This window comes from Sphaeramia orbicularis, chromosome 15 (assembly GCF_902148855.1).
Source record: "Sphaeramia orbicularis chromosome 15, fSphaOr1.1, whole genome shotgun sequence".
Classification (NCBI taxonomy): domain Eukaryota; kingdom Metazoa; phylum Chordata; class Actinopteri; order Kurtiformes; family Apogonidae; genus Sphaeramia; species Sphaeramia orbicularis.
Genome location: NC_043971.1, coordinates 21,075,973 through 21,094,504, shown reverse-complemented (window position 1 = coordinate 21,094,504; position 18,532 = coordinate 21,075,973). Strand labels below are relative to the sequence as shown.

The following is an 18,532-nucleotide window of genomic DNA, read 5'->3' as shown; positions in this document are numbered from 1 at the left end:
AAAACAGCACCAACATTAAAACTACTGGAACAAAAAACAAAATTCAAATATTTGTTCACAGTTCATGTTCAACATCCTAAATCTCTTATTGATGTGCATTCTGAGTGCCTTATTTAGTAAAAACCTGTCAAAATTCAATTCCTCTCTTGGTTTTTTCTGTTATTCCACCCTGTTTTGACTCCTAAAATACACAGTAAAGCAAAACCACTGAAGAAAAGGAACACACGCACATACTCAGAGCGGCTTTTATGACACTGAAACAGACGCAAAGTCACAGCAGCACATTTACCTTGAATAATGTCTCAGGGGTTAAAGGGTTAATCAGTTCAGGTTCTGCAGACAACATGTTTTTGTCAATTATTTGCATAAAAAAAGCACAACAACTCAATGTTAGTAATGAATTAAAAATGCTGATGTCTGAAGTGAATCCATATCTGAAACAGGAGCTTATTGACTGTAATTGTGAATACATTGTTGTGTATATTTATTGACTTTTACACCCAGAGTAAATGACTTCAAACTGTGCTTCGGGACTTTGTGGTACTTAAAGCAGACGTGTCTAACCCTAAGCCATGGCAGACTGACTGAGCACATTTTTTTTTTCTTTTTCAGCAAAACCTTGTTGTCTAATACGTATAGTTGCGCACATTTATCTGCTAGCTGTCCAGTCTAACTACAGTTTTTCCACTCTTGGCTGCTGAGAAGCTCTACTGAAGCAGTTTGGGCAGCACAACAGAAGGGATCAAGAGTACCAGAATAGTATCTGAGAGTGTTTTACTCATTCAGTTCCCTAAATGAGATTTTTTTCATCCTGTGCAAGGACTGAAACCGGTGACCTTCAAAGCATATTTTCGCTTCTCTGATCTTTAGGCTCCCATTGCTCTGTACCACACGGAGTATTTGACAGTGATGATGCTAGTGTGAATGTTCCTCTAGACTTTCATTTTGTAAGCTCATTTTCCTCTTTTTTTTTTTTTTCTCTCTCTTTTGCTTTACTTACCTCCCTCACATCCAATCCTCTTCTGAGTTCAGAGGCAGGCTGCACACCAGAATTAAGGTGTCTCCTATAATGCAGTCGCCAAGAGTACAATCATCTTCATGGTCTGTAAAAATACCATTACCTTATACAAATGATATGAATACTACTCCCATTTAAAGTGAAATACTTCTAATGAAAACCAAACATGGAACATATTGTCCCCCTCGATGGATCTGCGAGGATATCAGGAAACAATTTCTCGGTAAACCCTTAACCCATAAAGACCCAAACACACACCAGCGACCAAAATCATTTACCGAGGGGAGAAATCTTGTTTATTCATATTCAACTAAAAAATAGTTTTTTTCTTTTTTTTGTAACCCTTAGCGGTCTGAGCCTATTTTGGCCCTTTTTGAGTACTTTTGATTTTGCCTTTATATACTATATAAAGAAATGTTTATCATACCCATGTTTGGTATCTTTTTTCAGCACAGCTTCATCGATATCATCTGTCCATTATTTTTTCACTTTAACCTACAATATCAATACAAAAGGACAAAAAATATAAAATCCGATTTGAAAAAATTATGTAATTTTTTGTATTAATAACACAAAGATGCTTAACGAACCTTTTTAAAGACTTTAAAGTGAATATTGGTTCCAAGTATTAGGTATATAAAATAAAAATTGTAATAAATTGAAACTATACTCAAATATTTGATATAAAAGCAGATCTTTACATAAGCGTTTCCTCTGGTTTCCACATCTAGTTCAGGTGGGGGTCATTCTGACCCTTACCTGTAATTCTAATGCAGTCTGTGGATTAGAATCTGCAGATTCGGCCAGTTTTTTCTGTTTCGAAAAAGGACAAAAATTTATCAAGATATGGCTTGATGGATCTGCGAGGATATCAGGAAACAATTTCTCGGTAAACCCTTAACCCATAAAGACCCAAACACACGCCGGTGACCAGAATCATTTACCGAGGGGAGAAATATTGTTTATTCATATTCAACAAAAATTATTATTATTATTATTATTTTTTTAACCCTCAGGGGTCTGAGCCTATTTTGGCTGTTTTTGAGTACTTTTGATTTTGCCTTTATATACTATATAAACAAATATCCATGTTTCGTATCTTTTTTCACCATAACTTCATCTATATCATCTGTCCATTATTTTTTCACTTTAACCTACAATATCAACACAAAAGGACAAAAAAACACACCAAAAATATAAAATCCGATTTGAAAAAATGATATAATTTTTTGCATTAATAACACAAAGATGCTTAATGAACCTTTTTAAAGACTTTGAAAGTGAATATTGATTCCAAGTATTAGGTATATAAAATCAAAATTGTAATAAATTAAAACTATACTCAAATATTTGACATAAAAGCAGATCTTTACATAGGCATTTTCTCTGGTTTTCTACCCCACCCCCCACCCCCAGTCCTCCCAGTTTCCGCATCCAGTCCTGGTAGTTACCTGTGATGCTAATGCAGTCTGTGGATTAGAATCTGCAAATTTGGCCAGTTTTTTCTGTTTTGAAAAAAGGCAAAAAATCACAAAGATATGGTCAGAAATATATCGCTTGCTTTATATCGCTATAGTAATGCTATATCACTTGTTTGCTCCGATTTTAAACCGTCATATCTCCGGTTGTATTTGCTCTATCAACATCAAATAAAAAGTGGGAGAGTGTTTCAGGTCTGCACTTTCAAATGCAATTGTCCCCAGTGGTCTATGTGACTGACTTCCGACGCTACGATGTGTTGAAAATGTCCTGTGATTCAGTCACAGGGCTGTGACCGTGGACCCCTAAGGGTTAATTTGCACAAAAACATAATTCAAAGAAAACAAAAAAATATGGCTGGAAATGTTTCTTCCTCCAAAGCAGAGTTTGAGAACCACTGCCATAATGAAAGAGTATACACAACTCCTCTTTTATATTATTTATATGTATATGTACTCCAAACTAACTCTTTTTCTTTATTTTATTGCATTGCTTTAACCCATAAAGACCCAAACAACCACCGCGACACAAACAATCTACAGATATAAACTATTTAATACCTGTTCATCCACTAATCCTATCAATCCATGTAAATAATTGGTGTCAAATACAGTTTGTCATCTTTTCATGGTCAGAGGCTCTGTAGTTACCGTGGAAACACCATCATCTTCTATAGCATTGATTCACCAGTAAAACCCATTGAGTTGGATCAATGACAGTAAATGGAGACACTTGTTTTATGTTCAGTTAATGATATATTTTACTGAAGAAGACACTTTTTTCAGCAGTTTTCTCTGTTTTTGATGTAAAAACCTCCAATTTTAATTTGAGCTTTTGTGGACATCAATTGTGATCAGTAAATTAAATGTAGGAAAATACCTGATTTTTACTAAGAATGCAAAATACTGAGGATAATATTAGAACAAATGGTAATAAATTACTTAAGAAAAGTTAAAACTAGATTTAAAAAAAATAATAATTTGGGGACTAGGTTAAAAAGGAGATTCACTGTCATCACGAATTACAAATTTACCTTTTACAAATACACATGAATTAAGTGTTTGACTTGTTAGTGATAATTAGACCATTCATAACAATACTTTCCATATGACTAAATAATCAAAATATTCCCAGAAAAAAAGAAAAAACACACTGGTTGGATTTCTCTTTTTAGTCAAACCACATGAATTGTTTGTAAAGGCACGTATTCTGAGCTTACACTTACCTAGGACACCTGTCTTGTGTTGGTTTCACATAAAAGAAGGCGTAAATCACATGTGATGATGGGAATAAGAGCCGTTCAGTGTGTTTACCTGTGATTTAAGAAAGGGATGTTGGGCACAGTGTGTTCCCAGCGACAGACGGCCATGGTGTGAGTAAGAATTACCATTTGACTGAGTTCACAGCTTTACCTCATACAGGCGTCTCCATTACGACCTCACTGGGGGACACGAGGAAGTAGTTTGTGTATGTTTCCACCATTTCTTAAATGATTGGATGCCAGCCAGGAGAAACAAGTCCTTAAAGGTAAAGTCGTGTTCGGTAAATAGCTCAAATAGAGTCAGATCAGCTCTATTTCTTACATCCTTTATAAGCTCAGAAGCAATGGGCAATCTTTCCACTTTTTGCACTTTGGTAAAAGTCATCTGAAGGAAACTGCATCAGAGTGGAGACAGCATGTTCCAACTGAAACGATCTTCCTCAGACAATCAGGCCCTATCCGGGAGAATGAAATGGGTTCGTTTCAAGATGTTTGACTGAGTTTTTTGGCCTTTGGGATTTAACAGACAATAGCAATATCAAACAAATGACCTTAATTCTGTGTGTAAAACTGAAACAACTGGCCATTCAAAGGAAAACTGTAATGAGTGATTATTGGAGCTCCTTGGGTCGGAGGAATCATTAAACTGGAGTTATGACTGTCCAGAAGGTCATGTCAAGGAGCGGTCTCAGAAGGATTTTCCTCTGAGAAACATAAACCAGAACATTATTTCAACAGGGCAGGGTAGTGTCCGTGTATAAATCAATAACCAATCAAAATCTGTGATGATTAACGTGCATTTTAATGCGTATTCAGACATGCGCGTTAAAATGTCCTTGGCCGACAACACAAGCAACGTCTGAATGTTTTTTGTTTTTTTTCTGCTTTTAGCCAAGAGTATTGACAGTATGAAAAGAAAACTAAACAAGTGGTGCCAGGCACAACAAACCCCGCCCCTTGCACGTATTGTAGTTTATTTTGACATCGATCCAACTGATGTCATCATGTCTATGTCAGCATAGACATAGACTGCATAGACTAATTTCAGCCATTATAAATAAATGGGAAGAAAAAAAAAGATTTTAAAAATTCATAAAAAATTTGAACTTTGACCTACTGCTTACAAAATGCAATAACATCTATTCCGGGTCACTGGCAATCTATAAAGCCAATTTGGTGTGAATTCAGCCAATATTTTGCTGCTACAGACATATGAAATTCCGCCCATTATAAGTAAATTGGGAAAAAAAAAAAAGATTTAAAAACTCCATAAAAATTTTAAACTTCGACCTACTTTACCCAAAATGTAGTCACATCTATTCTTGGTCACTGGCAATCTATAAACCTAATTTAGTATGAATTCAACTGATAGTTTTGCTGCTACAGATATGTGAAATTTCGGCCATTATAAGTAAATGAAAAAAAAAAAAAAGATTAAAAAAAAAAAAATCACAAAAAATTCAAACTTTAACCTACTTTTCCCAGAATGTAATGACATCTATTCTGGGTCACTGGGAGTCTATAAACCCAATTTGGTATGAATTCAACCAATATTTTGCTGCTTCAGACATGTGAAATTTTGCCAATTATAAAAATAGGGGAAAAAAAAAAAGATTTAAAAAAATTGAAACTTTAACCTACTTTTCCCAAAATGTAATGACATCTATTCTGGGTTACTGGCAAAATATAAACCTAATTTAGTGTAAATTCAACTAATAGTTTTGCTGCTACAGACATGTAAAATTTCGGCCATTATAAGTAAATGGGGGGAAAAAAAGATTCTAAAAAAATTCACAAAAAATTTTAACTTTAATCTGCTCTTCTCAAAATGTAATCACATCTATTCTGGGTCACTGGGAATCTATAAACCCAATATGGTATGAATTCAACCAATAGTTTTGCTGTTAAAAACGTGAAATTTCGCCCATTATAAGTAAATGAAAAAAAAAGATTTTAAAAATACATACAAAATTTAAACTTTAACACACTTTTCACAAAATGTAATGACATCTATTCTGGGTCACTGGCAATCTATAAACCTAATTTAGTGTGAATTCAACCAATAGTTTTGCTGCTACAAACATGTGAAATTTCTCCCATTATAAGTAAATGGGAAAAAAAAAAAATTTTAAAAAATTCATAAAAAATTGTAACTTTAACCTACTTTTCCCAAAATGTAATGACATCTATTATGGGTCACCGGCAATCTATAAACATAATTTAGTTTGTATTCAACCTATAGTTTTGCTGCTCGAGTGTTAACAAACAAACAAACTGAACCAAAAACATCACCCCTCTCCTCCCCTCCGGTGGGCAGGGTAATAATAATACGTAAAACAATATGTAATGCAAGGATAAACCATTGTTAGATACATTTGTTTGAACCTTGGCTTTTAATGAAATGTCCGCAGCAGCCTTCTGTGTTTTAACCTCACAGCTTTGTTCCCTTACTGCTGACAGCTTGGATAATAGTGAAGCGCTCCAGTCTAAATGAACTCTTGAGTCTCACTATAGGAGCTGAAGAGGGGTCAGTGACTCATTTCTCTGCCTTGTTCAGATCTGTCTTGTTTGGTGTTTTGCAGCCTGATAATTTTTAGTCCACAGAGTGCTAATTAGCAACAAAACAGGATCCCCTTAAGGTGAACGACCAGTTGCTTTGTAGCTGGACACTTAACAGTAATGTACTGTGAGTGTTAGGCTTCCAGCTCCATCAAATGCATTACCTAGAAACATCTTTATTCAAGGTTTTCTGAGGCTGATGCACCACGCTAATGTCTCATTTCTTATTTTACTGCAGTAAGCACAGGCAGATGACTATGAGGCTAATTTGCACCAGATTTTGCTCATCCTGCAAATTAGAAATACTGCGTTTTGATTGGAACCAATCATGTGCAAATATGATCATAATGCAAGAGTTCACGCATAGAATCTTAACCACCCCGGATGACTCTTCCCCGATGATATCAGATGCTTTGTATGTTTTAATCTGACATCTGCGTAAGTCCTGTACTGTGCGGGGATCGGAGATTCATTTGGGAGCAGTGACTGTTAACAGCCTCTGAGAGCTCCATTTGTAGTGAAGTGGGGCACAGCGAGCTGACTGTGACTGTTTGCCTCTGTTGTTATTTTGATTGGAATTACTGGATCATGAGATTACAGGTCTTGATGTAAAGGACGTATCAAGAGTCAGCAGGATAATCTCATATCATTAAAGTTTGCAATGTGAGCATATTCACAGTTGAGACGCTAACTAATCAGCCAAAAATGTTCATTGTGTGATGTAATGCCTAAATCTAAATTCCTTCTATTCTAACGCCTCTCCAGCCAAAAACTGTTTGGTTGTTTTTTCCACAAAGTTACTAACAGCTTATCTACCTTATTTATTTTGTTTTGCTGCAGAAATTGAAAAGTATGAAGGTGAAGATTCGAGAAAAGATGGTGACATGAAGAAATACCTAGATATCATCAGCAATAAAAATATCAAGCTCTCCGAAAGAGTTCTTATTCCTATCCAACAGTATCCAAAGGTAAGAGACGCAGCATCCACCCACCCACCCACACCCACACACACACACACACACACACACACACTAGTGATCACAAATGCTAACAATGACTGCTTATTTTCTTATTTTTCCAGTGTTTTCAGTTTCATATATGACTATTAGTAAGGATGCACCAATACCAATACCAGTATCAGATATCGGCTCCGATATTCGGCCAGTATGGTTAATTAACAGCGGCCCCCCTCTGGTGGATTGATTGAGAAACGCTCATTCCAACGCATTAAATGTCAGTAGCAGCACATTGTTACAGTCAGACTAATGACAATGACATTAACCCTTTCATGCATACTGGTCACTCTAGTGGACAGCTATTCAGAGCTGTTCTTTTGTATATTCATGGATTTTGTTGTTTTGGTTTTTTTTTTTGCACATATCTTTATTAACCCTTTCATGCATGAATTATGAGAACCTTAGTTGAGATTTTTTTCCTGAGTGTTTTTATTCCTCTTTAGGCATGAAAAAACAATGCAATTTAACTTTTTTAATAAACCTGTTTTTTATGAAGGTAGATTTGTTTCTTTATTGCTTCAACAACAACAAAAAATCATTAAAAAAAGTGAATGCAAAAAAAAAAAAAAAAAAAATACAATCCAAAAAATTGCATGTGAACATTTTTTCTTTGATTGAAGTGAAAAAAATTTTTAATTGATTTTTTTTTTTTTTTTTTAATGAAAATATTTTTTGGGTTAAAGCAATAAAGAAACAAATCTACCTTCATAATTTTTTGTGGAGTTCCAAAAATGTCCACTCCACTGAACACCATGTGTTTAATTTTTGAATATTAGAAAGTGATATACAAAATCAAAACATTTTTAATGCAGCTAATGTGATGTTTTCTCATATTTTATCATATGCGCAATTTTTATTAGCAAATGATTTACACTCAAACATGTTACTGCAGATCAGGTTTATCAAGAACAGCAACGTTATACTAATGGTATGAATGTCAGTGTATGAGATGGTGCAAAAGTGTCCACTGTGTTAACTCATATCAAACTAAAACAACAAAACCCATGATTATATTAGAGAACAGATGCAGAATAACTGTCCACTGTAATGACCAATATGCATGAAAGGGTTAAAGTTTTAACACATTACATATGTTTTCTGACATGAATTGGTAACATTGTTGTAGATCTCCCCTGAGTGTAATAGTTATAGTTTTCATGCAATTTAATCAGTAAATACATGTTTCTTTGCTTCAAAAATTAAATCCATGGTGTCCAGCTGAGTGGACATTTTTGCAACTTCATGAAAAATAGGTTCATAAAAATGTTTTTTTTTATTATTATTACTACTATATTTACCTCCACCAAGGAGGTTATGTTTTTGCCGGCGTTGGTCTGTCTGTTTGTCTGTCTGTGTGCAAGATAACTCAAAAAGTTATGGACAGATTTGGATGAAAATTTCAGGAAATGTTGATACTGGCACAAGGAACAAATGATTAAATTTTGGTGGTGATTGGGGGTGGGGGGGGCACTGATCTGCCTTGGCGGAGGTCTGCGCTTTACGAGTGCTTCTAGTTTTTAAATGTATTTTTTTTTACTTTTAAAAATTTATTTATTTAATTTATTTTTCATCATAAGAAAATTTTCAATCGCATTGTTTTTTTCATGCCTAAAGAGGAATAAAAACGTTCAGGAAAAAAATCTTGATGAAGGTTCTCATAATTCATGCATGAAAGGGTTAAACCACATTTTTGAAAGTAACTAAGATTTTTAAAAGTAACTAAGAACTGTAATGGTATTATTAAGTACTCATATCGGTACTCGATATCGGCAAGTACTCAAATGTAAGTACTTGTACTTACACTCTGGAAAAAAGTGGTATCGGTGCATCCCTAACTATTAGCTGATGTTTTCTGAAACGACACAAGGAGCACTACATTTGAAAACCACTGAGTGTGTGTTTGTGTGTGTGTGTGTGTGTGTGTGTGTGTGTGTGTGTGACATTGTGTCATTAATTATAGTTGTCGGGCAGTGGATGCCTGAGCAGTAAAGGTTGGTTTCACCTCATCCACCCTTTGCACATTTTCTTTTGCCTCTGAAAATCCCTCTGAGCTTCAAATAGGCTAACAGAAAGTCATGGGGTAGTGTCTGTTTGTTTTGATGCAGTCATCAAAAAGTAAAGTTTTAGTGCACTATAAGGCACTCCTGGGTACAGTGAAGAACACCAACCATAAATCATTATATAACACATATCCTTTGTTATATAATGTCAATATTGACAAAGATTGAAATGTCACTTATACACGGAACTTGTAGGGAACAAACAGCGTTCACTGCCAACAAGATGAAGAGAAAATCTTCCCCTGACTTTGCATCCACACATTTAATTACATATATTATTGATTATTTTCTCTGAAAGTACAACACATGCTATTGTAACTAGGGATTCACAGATGTACTGCATGAGCTGAACATCAGTATCAGCCAACATCGGCCACGTTGACTGACATCAGCAAATAACATGTCATTTCACCGATGGCAGTGGCTGATGTTTATCTGTTGTGCTATATTGAAGCATCAAATCTCAAACTTTCCCATTCGAGACACAAAAAAAAAAAAAAAAAAAAAAAACTTTGTCTCCAAATTGATGAAAACATGTCATGAGTCATCATAATGTCTACATTTTTACCGGTTTGTCCACTGTCAAAAAAAAAAAATTGAAGTAAATGGATTTTGCTGAAATGTCACAAATAGGAAGATAACAACAACATTTATTTCTAGCATTTTTTAAGAATAGTTGACAAGGTAGCGACACATGTGAAACCAACAATATAAATGATAAGATGCACAAATAAACACAACTAACTGACTTTTACACTGTTGTTTTCCTTTGTTGTTTTTGTGTTGTTATGCCATTTTCACCTTGTTTCATCTTTCATTTTGTTTTTGTTTAAGGTTAACTCATTTTAATATCCCCATAGGGAAATTCGGTCTCTGAATTTTACCCATCCCAATACACACACAGGACTTAGCATTAGCATTATTAGCACTAAAAGCACATCAGGAATAGTGAGGGTCTTGGGGACCACCTCCAGATCTTCATCAGTTCTGTGGTCAAGGGCACTGACAGGAGATTTAACCAGCATATAAAACTTTTTAATATCACTAACTAAAGATATTTATTTTAACCTAAGCAATTATTCCACAAATTGGACATCATTCCCAAATTTGGCAAAGTATTAAAGATTGATTTGTGAATTTATTTGATTAAATTTGTGCATACACATTTTGCGCACTTGCAAAGAGAGCAAGAGTTTTAATTTGACATTCATTCATTCATTTCTGAGCTACTTAACCCTTTAGAGGGTCATGGGGGTGCTGGATATTTTCCCAGCTACCAGTGGGCGATGGTGGGGTACATCCTGGACATGTCGCCAGTTCCTGACAGGGCAGACCTATACTACAAACAATTTACTCTCACATTCACATCTACAGGCCATTTAGATTGACCAATTAACCCAGGGGTGTCAAACTCATTTTAGTTCAGGGGCCACATTCACCCCAATATGATCTGAAGTGGGCCGGACCAGTGAATTAATAACATAGTAACATATAAATAATGCCAACTCCAAGTATTTCAATATGTTTTATAGTGCAAAAAGTAAAATTACACTATGGAAACGGTTACATCTATAAACTGTCCTTTTAAAAATGTGAATAACATGAACAGCCATGAAAAAACTGACATTTATTAAGAAAAATAAGTGCAATTTTAACTAAATTCTGCCTCTGCTTATCATTTGTAAATGTCCATTACAACTTACAGATCACAATGGATCTGCAAAATACACTAAATGTTTTAGTAACTGACAGAAAATTAGTAAAATTACACTTACTTCTCTTAACACATCTCTAGTTTTTGATATTTTTTGTGAAAGGCTAGTTTGTAAATTTACACATTTTCATGTAATTTCCCTTTTTTTTACACTAAAACAGAGGAAAAATTTGGAATTGTCATTATTTGTAGAATTTTATGGTAGTATTTTACTGACCTGACCCACTTCAGACTAACGTAGGGCTTTTTATGGGCCCTAAAGTAAAATGATTGACTGTTAATATCCTGAGTATCAAACTCATTTTAGTTCAGGGGCCACATTCACCCCAATATGATCTGAAGTGGGCTGGACCAGTGAATTAATAACATAGTAACATATAAATAATACCAACTCCAAGCATTTCAATGTGTTTTATAGTGCAAAAAGTAAAATTACATTATGGAAACGTTTACATCTATAAACTGCCCTTTTAAAAATGTGAATAACATGAACAACCATGAAAAAACTGAAATTTTTTTAAAAAATAAGTGCAATTTTAACCCTATTCTGCCTCCGCTTATCATTTGTAAATGTCCATTACAACTTACAGATCACAATGGATCTGCAAAATACACCAAATATTTTAGTAACTGACAGAAATCAGTAAAATTACACTTACTTCTCTTAACACATCTCTAGTTTTTGATATTTTTTGTGATAGGCTAGTTCGTAAATTTACACATTTTCATGTAATTTCACTTTTTTTTACACGAAAACAGAGGAAAACTTTGGAATTGTCATTATTTGTAGGTTTTATGGTAGTATTTTACTGATATGACCCACTTCAGACTAAAGTAGGGCTTTTTATGGGCCCTAAAGTAAAATGATTGACTGTTAATATCTTGAGTGTAAATTTTGCATTTCACAAATTCATCCCAGGGGCCGGATTGGACCCTTTGGCGGGCCGGATTTAGCCCCCGGGCCGTATGTTTGACACCTGTGAATTAACCTATTGAGGTGCAAATATTCTGAAGACTTTTTTTTCATAATAAAATAAGATTTCTCTTCTCTCCTGGTACTCAAGAGAGACTAAATAATAACACAAATAAACAAAGAGAAAATAATGTTGATGTCTTCATTGGCTACACTGGTTTACAGGTAAAATGCCTTCAGAAAAAAAAAGGAAATTGTGCAACAATTCATTTTCAATTGATGTGTCACATATGATACAGTGTTTGTATTGCCCAGTTTGTACAAAACTCCAAATAAACAAAGGTTGGAAAAAAAAATGCCTTCAGAATAAACGGTGTGAAACTTTACCAATTTTCAGTAACTAATAAAGAAAATAATAACTACAAAAAAAATAGGACACATCTTTCACAAGCCATATACATTCTCAACATTCTGGTTTTGAAATTGTATTCCTCAGACTCATAGATCAGGCGAAAATAGATGTTTTCTGAGGCCTGTCCCAATCACAACAATGAAGTCTCATGTGATCTCACAGCACAAATATCACCTGAAGGATATGAAAACGATCAGGAAAAAAAGTAAACGATAACACTGCTTTACAAGTTAAATGCCTCCAGAATGAAAGTAGTGAAACTTTTCCAAATTTAGTCACTAATAAAGAAAAATTAAGTACAAAATGTTAGTTGGCTGTAGTTTCTAAGATACAGTCTTGGGTCAAAATGTGAAATTCTGAGAATTAATGCAAGAATGTGTTTTACTCATAAGAATGTTTGTCTCAGGTCTACCAGATCTGCTTCAAAACACTGACTGCACATAATAATACAGTCACTTTTCAAGTTCTCTCTAGTAGAAGATTTATAAATCTACTGTACAGGGTGGGGAAGCAAAATTTACAATATTTTGAGGCAGGGATTGAAAGACAGTGTATGACCAATTAGTTTATTGAAAGTCATGAGAATTTATTTGCCACAAGAAAATGTACATAATAGAAAATGTTTTTATTCTATGTGTCCTCCTTCTTTCTCAATAACTGCCTTCACACGCTTCCTGAAACTTGCGCAAGTGTTCCTCAAATATTCGGGTGACAACTTCTCCCATTCTTCTTTAATAGTATCTTTAAGAAAGTCGACATTGCTGTGTGATGTTCTATTAGTAGCATATTCTAAAATGCCCCAAATAGCAGAATCCAGAGGGTTTAGATCTGGGCTAGAAGGCGGCCATAAACGTGATTCCCAAAAATTGCTAAAGTTGGATTTGCAGAAATCTTGTATTTTTCTAGCTGTGTGGGCTGGAGCACCATCCTGTGTCCATACATAATTTCCATCTGGGTAGTTTGCTTTAAGCCATGGCAATACCTGGTATCTGGATGGATTTGGTTGGATCCTTTAGGATTTTGGATTTGAGAGCTTTAATAAAAGCTTTGGTACGTTTTTTGTTGCTTCCTTCACTTCCAGACTTTCTCGTAATAGTTTTGCTCATAGTCATTCTCTTCTTTCCATTATAAACAGTCTTTATGGACACTCCAACTATTTTTGAAATCTCCTTTGGTGTGACGAGTGCATTCAGCAAATCACACACTCTTTGACGTTTGCTTTCCTGATTACTCATCTGGGCAAAAGTTTCTGAAAAGGTATGGATAATAGTGTTAGGTATGATTATGACATCAATATATGTTTGGTTTCAAAACAATTGACGTAGTGCCTGCTGAGAAAAAACAACTAAACGTTCATTGTAAATTTTGCTTCCCCACCCTGTATAAATGTACATAAACCAACATATATGTGTAATAACACTTTATCATGTACATTGAAGTTAACCAGCACTTTTGTTATTTGTTTCCTAATTCATTTGATTAAAGTATGTAACATTTAACCCATTTAATCTCTGACGCAGATCATTTCCCAAAAAAAAAAAAAAAACGGTTGTTGCACACATTTATATTGAGTCGGTGCATCTGTAACTGTAACTGCAGGTACATACAGACGGCAGCAGATGCAGATATACCATATTTCCTCAAATAGGAACCGGGAGTCAATTACAGGTCACCATAAACTGATACCGCCAACGGAAAAAATAAAAAGGATAAACATCTGCTGCCAGTTTAGCACAATGTTTACATCAGCAAGTTCAATTTAATACATTCCACAGTATATTTTCAACGCTTTTTTGTTCTAGATCACTCATCCGACGATGAATGTTAGTGTCTGATTTTAGTCACTGCAGGTGTGTGTCCTTCACACTGTAGACACTTACAATTGCCAGAGGAAGGTAAAAACACAAACAATGAAACAGTGAATTATCTATCCACTGAAACAGGGGTTTTGATTTTGAAACAGTGAAGCAAGTTTAGCATTTGTTGAAAGAAAAGGAGTGGGTAAAAATGATGTTTCACACAAAATACATTAACCTCCTAAGACCCAGCCATGGGTTTTCTGTCCCCAGCTTTATTAAAAAAAAAAAAAAAAAGTCCACCGCAAAGGGTATTCTATAAAAATAAAATTAAAAAGTATCTGAAAAAACTGTTACATTATGATGTTTCCAATACAAGCAATTATTTAATTAAAAAAAAAAAAAAAGAAACTTGTACTTTCCTGACATTTCCTGGCTCTCTGGAGGTTAAATAGAGAAAATTAGAAATAAAGACTTGCCTCTAATATAGACCTCATTCAAATAAAAGCCTGGTTCCTTCTGCCACTGAAGTAAATAAAGACCTGTTCACTGTTAGAGGAAATATGGTATAAACCGAATAGTTTTCGATGTTCACTTTACTGTCGTCATTATGATTCTGTTGAATACATTCTAAAGGTACATACATTCACGGAAAAAATTATTAGACCACCCTTGTTTTCTTCAATTTCTTGTTCATTATAATGCCTGGCACAACTAAAGGTACATTTATTTGGACAAATATAATAATAACAACAAAAAGAGTTTCATTTCAGAGCTGATATCTAGTCATTTTTCATGGTTTTCTTGATAATAACCAAAATCACTTCAGTTTTTATTTTAATAGCTATGACATTGTACTGACCAAAACAGTGCTTTGTTTTTCTTTTCTGTCTGTTTTAGTCACATGATACACACAGGAGTTAATACTTGATTGCATAATTATTGTTTTTGATGACTTTTGATGGACTAATAATTTTTTCTGCTCCTGTAGGATCACAGTTTAGGTACTCCTCCTTTATTAAACATGTTTGTCTTCTTTTCTTTACTCGTGTGTATTTCAAATAAATAAATGACAGCTCTCAAAAAAGAAGAGACCAAATTTATAGACTTAAACCCCAACTGAAAACTTTTGGAATGTGAAGGAGAAGACGACGGATGATTGCAGGGCATAAAAAACAAAACAAAACAAAAAAAAAACTGAGCTGAAGCATTTTTGTGATAAAAGTGGCATAAAATATGACAAAAAAAAAAAAAAAAAAAGACAGAAGCAGAGCAGGGAAAGACACATGAAAACCGATTGAAAAGAAGGGATTTTCTACCAAACATTGACATGTGAACTTTTCCTACTTTAAAACTTTATTACATTGTTTAAAAATTAATATGAGCTGGGTTTTATTTTCATTATTCAGGATGTGAAAACCCTTTTATCTCTGTATTTTTGATTAGCTGTTACTGTGCAAATAAATACTCTACATGAGAATATTTAATTATCATTTTATCACATTTATTTCATATTTTCACAGCATTATTTTGGAATTTGGGAGAATCATGCTTTCATTCATTTTACTCACACGCCTATAAATAGTAAAAAACTGTCTTGTAATATTTTCACGAGTTGTATATTTTATAATATTTCAATTCTTTTAATAATATTTTTTAAAAATGCATGTGGTTTATTTTGAGATTCGTAATAAAATGGATTTGCAGGGATTATAAACCTACACTTGCTTCTGCTCGACTGCTTTTTTTATTACGTTCTAGCCTCGTAAAAACAAGGACATCCGGTGATATAGGATGCTCCACACTATTAAAAGTCCATTAAAATATAAAATACAATTTCCATGTTATTTGCTAGAGCCCTGAGTTTCACTGTAACTACTGCATTACTGCTTGATTTTAGGGCTAAAATCTTATCTTTCTATAAAAATCGGATCATAAGTTTGTTGGTAAACATCTTGGACCGTGTAAATCTGTTTCCATGTTCTATTTAAAGCATATACACTCACACGGGATGTATACTTCACTGACATTTTGCTGACCAACAGCGATGTCTTCATCAGCAGTGGTGTTTCCTTTCACCTAAAAGCTCAAACATATGTTCTGCCATTTTCTGCTTTGTTTTTACTTTCACCACCACTTGTTTCCTCAAAGTGCTCTTTTGAAATGAACCACTTCTGGCCACTTCTTCCTTTCTGTGAGTGCTTCATGCAGGGATTTAAAGAGCCGGGAGAAGTGTTTCTTGAAATATCCCGTGTGTCCATTTTTCAGTAGTTGTTGTTGTGCCTTTTAAACACTCTTGTCACTTCTTTTCAAGGTTAAGTTGTGTTCTAAAACAAAAATGTAATTTTTTAAAGAGGATCCCATGACATATTTCCATTCCTCATCGCAGTATCAAATAGAGATGTAACGATTTGAAAATTTCATATCACGGTTATTGTCACCAAAATTATCACCGTATTATTGAAATTGTGCTCAAAATGTTCAAAAAGTACTAATACACTCACTGAAATAATTTAACCAAGTTGTATTTAGAAAAAAAACAAATCAAAATAACCCCAATTAAAATAATAGTCACAACGTACCTTCTGTTGCAGAAACATTCAAATATTAACCCTTCGTGGTCTGAGCTAATTTTGTCCGTTTTTCAGTCCTTTTGATTTTGCCTTTATATACTTTATATACTATATAAACAAATGTATATGCTATGTACATTTATATATTTATATATTATATACAGGGTGGGGAAGCAAAATTTACAATACTTTGAGGCAGGGATTGAAAGACAGTGTATGACCAGTTAGTTTATTGAAAGTCATGAGAATTTATTTGCCACAAAAAAATGTACATAATAGAAAATGTTTTTATTCTATGTGTCCTCCTTCTTTCTCAATAACTGCCTTCACACGCTTCCTGAAACTTGCGCAAGTGTTCCTCAAATATTTGGGTGACAACTTCTCCCATTCTTCTTTAATAGTATCTTCCAGACTTTCTCGTAATAGTTTTGCTCATAGTCATTCTCTTCTTTCCATTATAAACAGTCTTTATGGACACTCCAACTATTTTTGAAATCTCCTTTGGTGTGACGAGTGCATTCAGCAAATCACACACTCTTTGACGTTTGCTTTCCTGATTACTCATATGGGCAAACGTTTCTGAAAAGGTATGGATAATAGTGTTAGGTATGATTATGATATCAATATATGTTTGGTTTCAAAACAATTGACGTAGTGCCTGCTGAGAAAAAACAACTAAATGTTCATTGTAAATTTTGCTTCCCCACCCTGTATATATTTATATACTATATAAACTATACCCATGTTTGGGATCTATTTTTTCAGCACAGCTTCATCTATATCATCTGCCTATTATTTTTTCACTTTAACCTACTATAAAAACATAAAAGGACAAAAAACACACAAAAAATATATAAAATCCAATTTGAAAAATGTATATAATTTATTGCATAAATAACACAAAGATGCTTAATGAACATTTTCAAAGACTTTAAAAGTGAATATTGGTTCCAAATATTAGGTATATTCAATTAACCCTTTCATGCATGAATTATGAGAACCATAGTCAATATTTTTGTTTTTATTCCTTTTTAGGCATGAAAAAAACAATGCAGTTGAAATTTTTTAATGAGCCTATTTTTCAAGGAGTTACACAAATGTCCACTCAGATGGACACCATCTGTTTAATTTTTGAAGCAAAGAAATATATATTTAAAACCCATCACCAGAAATTGATATACTGTATGAAAACTATGAAATAAAAACAATTTTAATGCTAATCTGATGTTTTCTTACATTTTAACATACTCTAATACTAGTTATTACTCAGTTCATGGAGATAATTTGCAAAAAAAAAAAGAACTTTTTGTGCAACGAAACTTTTAATTGCAGTCCAATAACAACTAGCAATTGATTTACATTCAAACATGTTACTGCAGATCAGGTTTATCAAGAACAGCTGTCCACCTTGTTGGCTGATATGGAACTAAAACAACAAAACCCATGAATATACAAGAGAACAACTGGAGAATAGCAGTCCACTGTAGTGACCAGTATGCATGAAAGGGTTAAAATTGTAATAAATTAAAACTATACTCAAATATTTGATATAAAAGCAGATCTTTACATAGGGTTTTTCTACGGAAAAGTGCGTTAATCAAACATGGCTATCATGATAATTAGAATTTAAACAGTAATACTAACCGTCTGCAATTTTACCGCGGTTTATCGTTATACCAGTAATCGTTACATCCCTAGTATAAAATAATGTCTGAATCCAGAGAATAAGGT

The 18,532-nt window shown here is 33.9% G+C and overlaps 1 protein-coding gene across 3 annotated transcripts in view; it reads left to right on the top strand.

Moving 5' to 3' along the window:
* Positions 1-18,532, top strand: part of khdrbs2 (KH domain containing, RNA binding, signal transduction associated 2) — a 153,885-nt gene that overhangs the window by 9,050 nt on the left and 126,303 nt on the right. For all 3 annotated transcript variants that reach the window (XR_003937590.1, XR_003937589.1, XM_030156875.1), the window contains exon 2: positions 7,158-7,285. Coding sequence is in view for 1 of the 3 variants with exons in the window: in XM_030156875.1 (XP_030012735.1) it covers positions 7,158-7,285 (128 nt within the window). In the remaining 2 variants the exon portion in view is untranslated. The remainder of the gene's footprint in view (positions 1-7,157; positions 7,286-18,532) is intronic.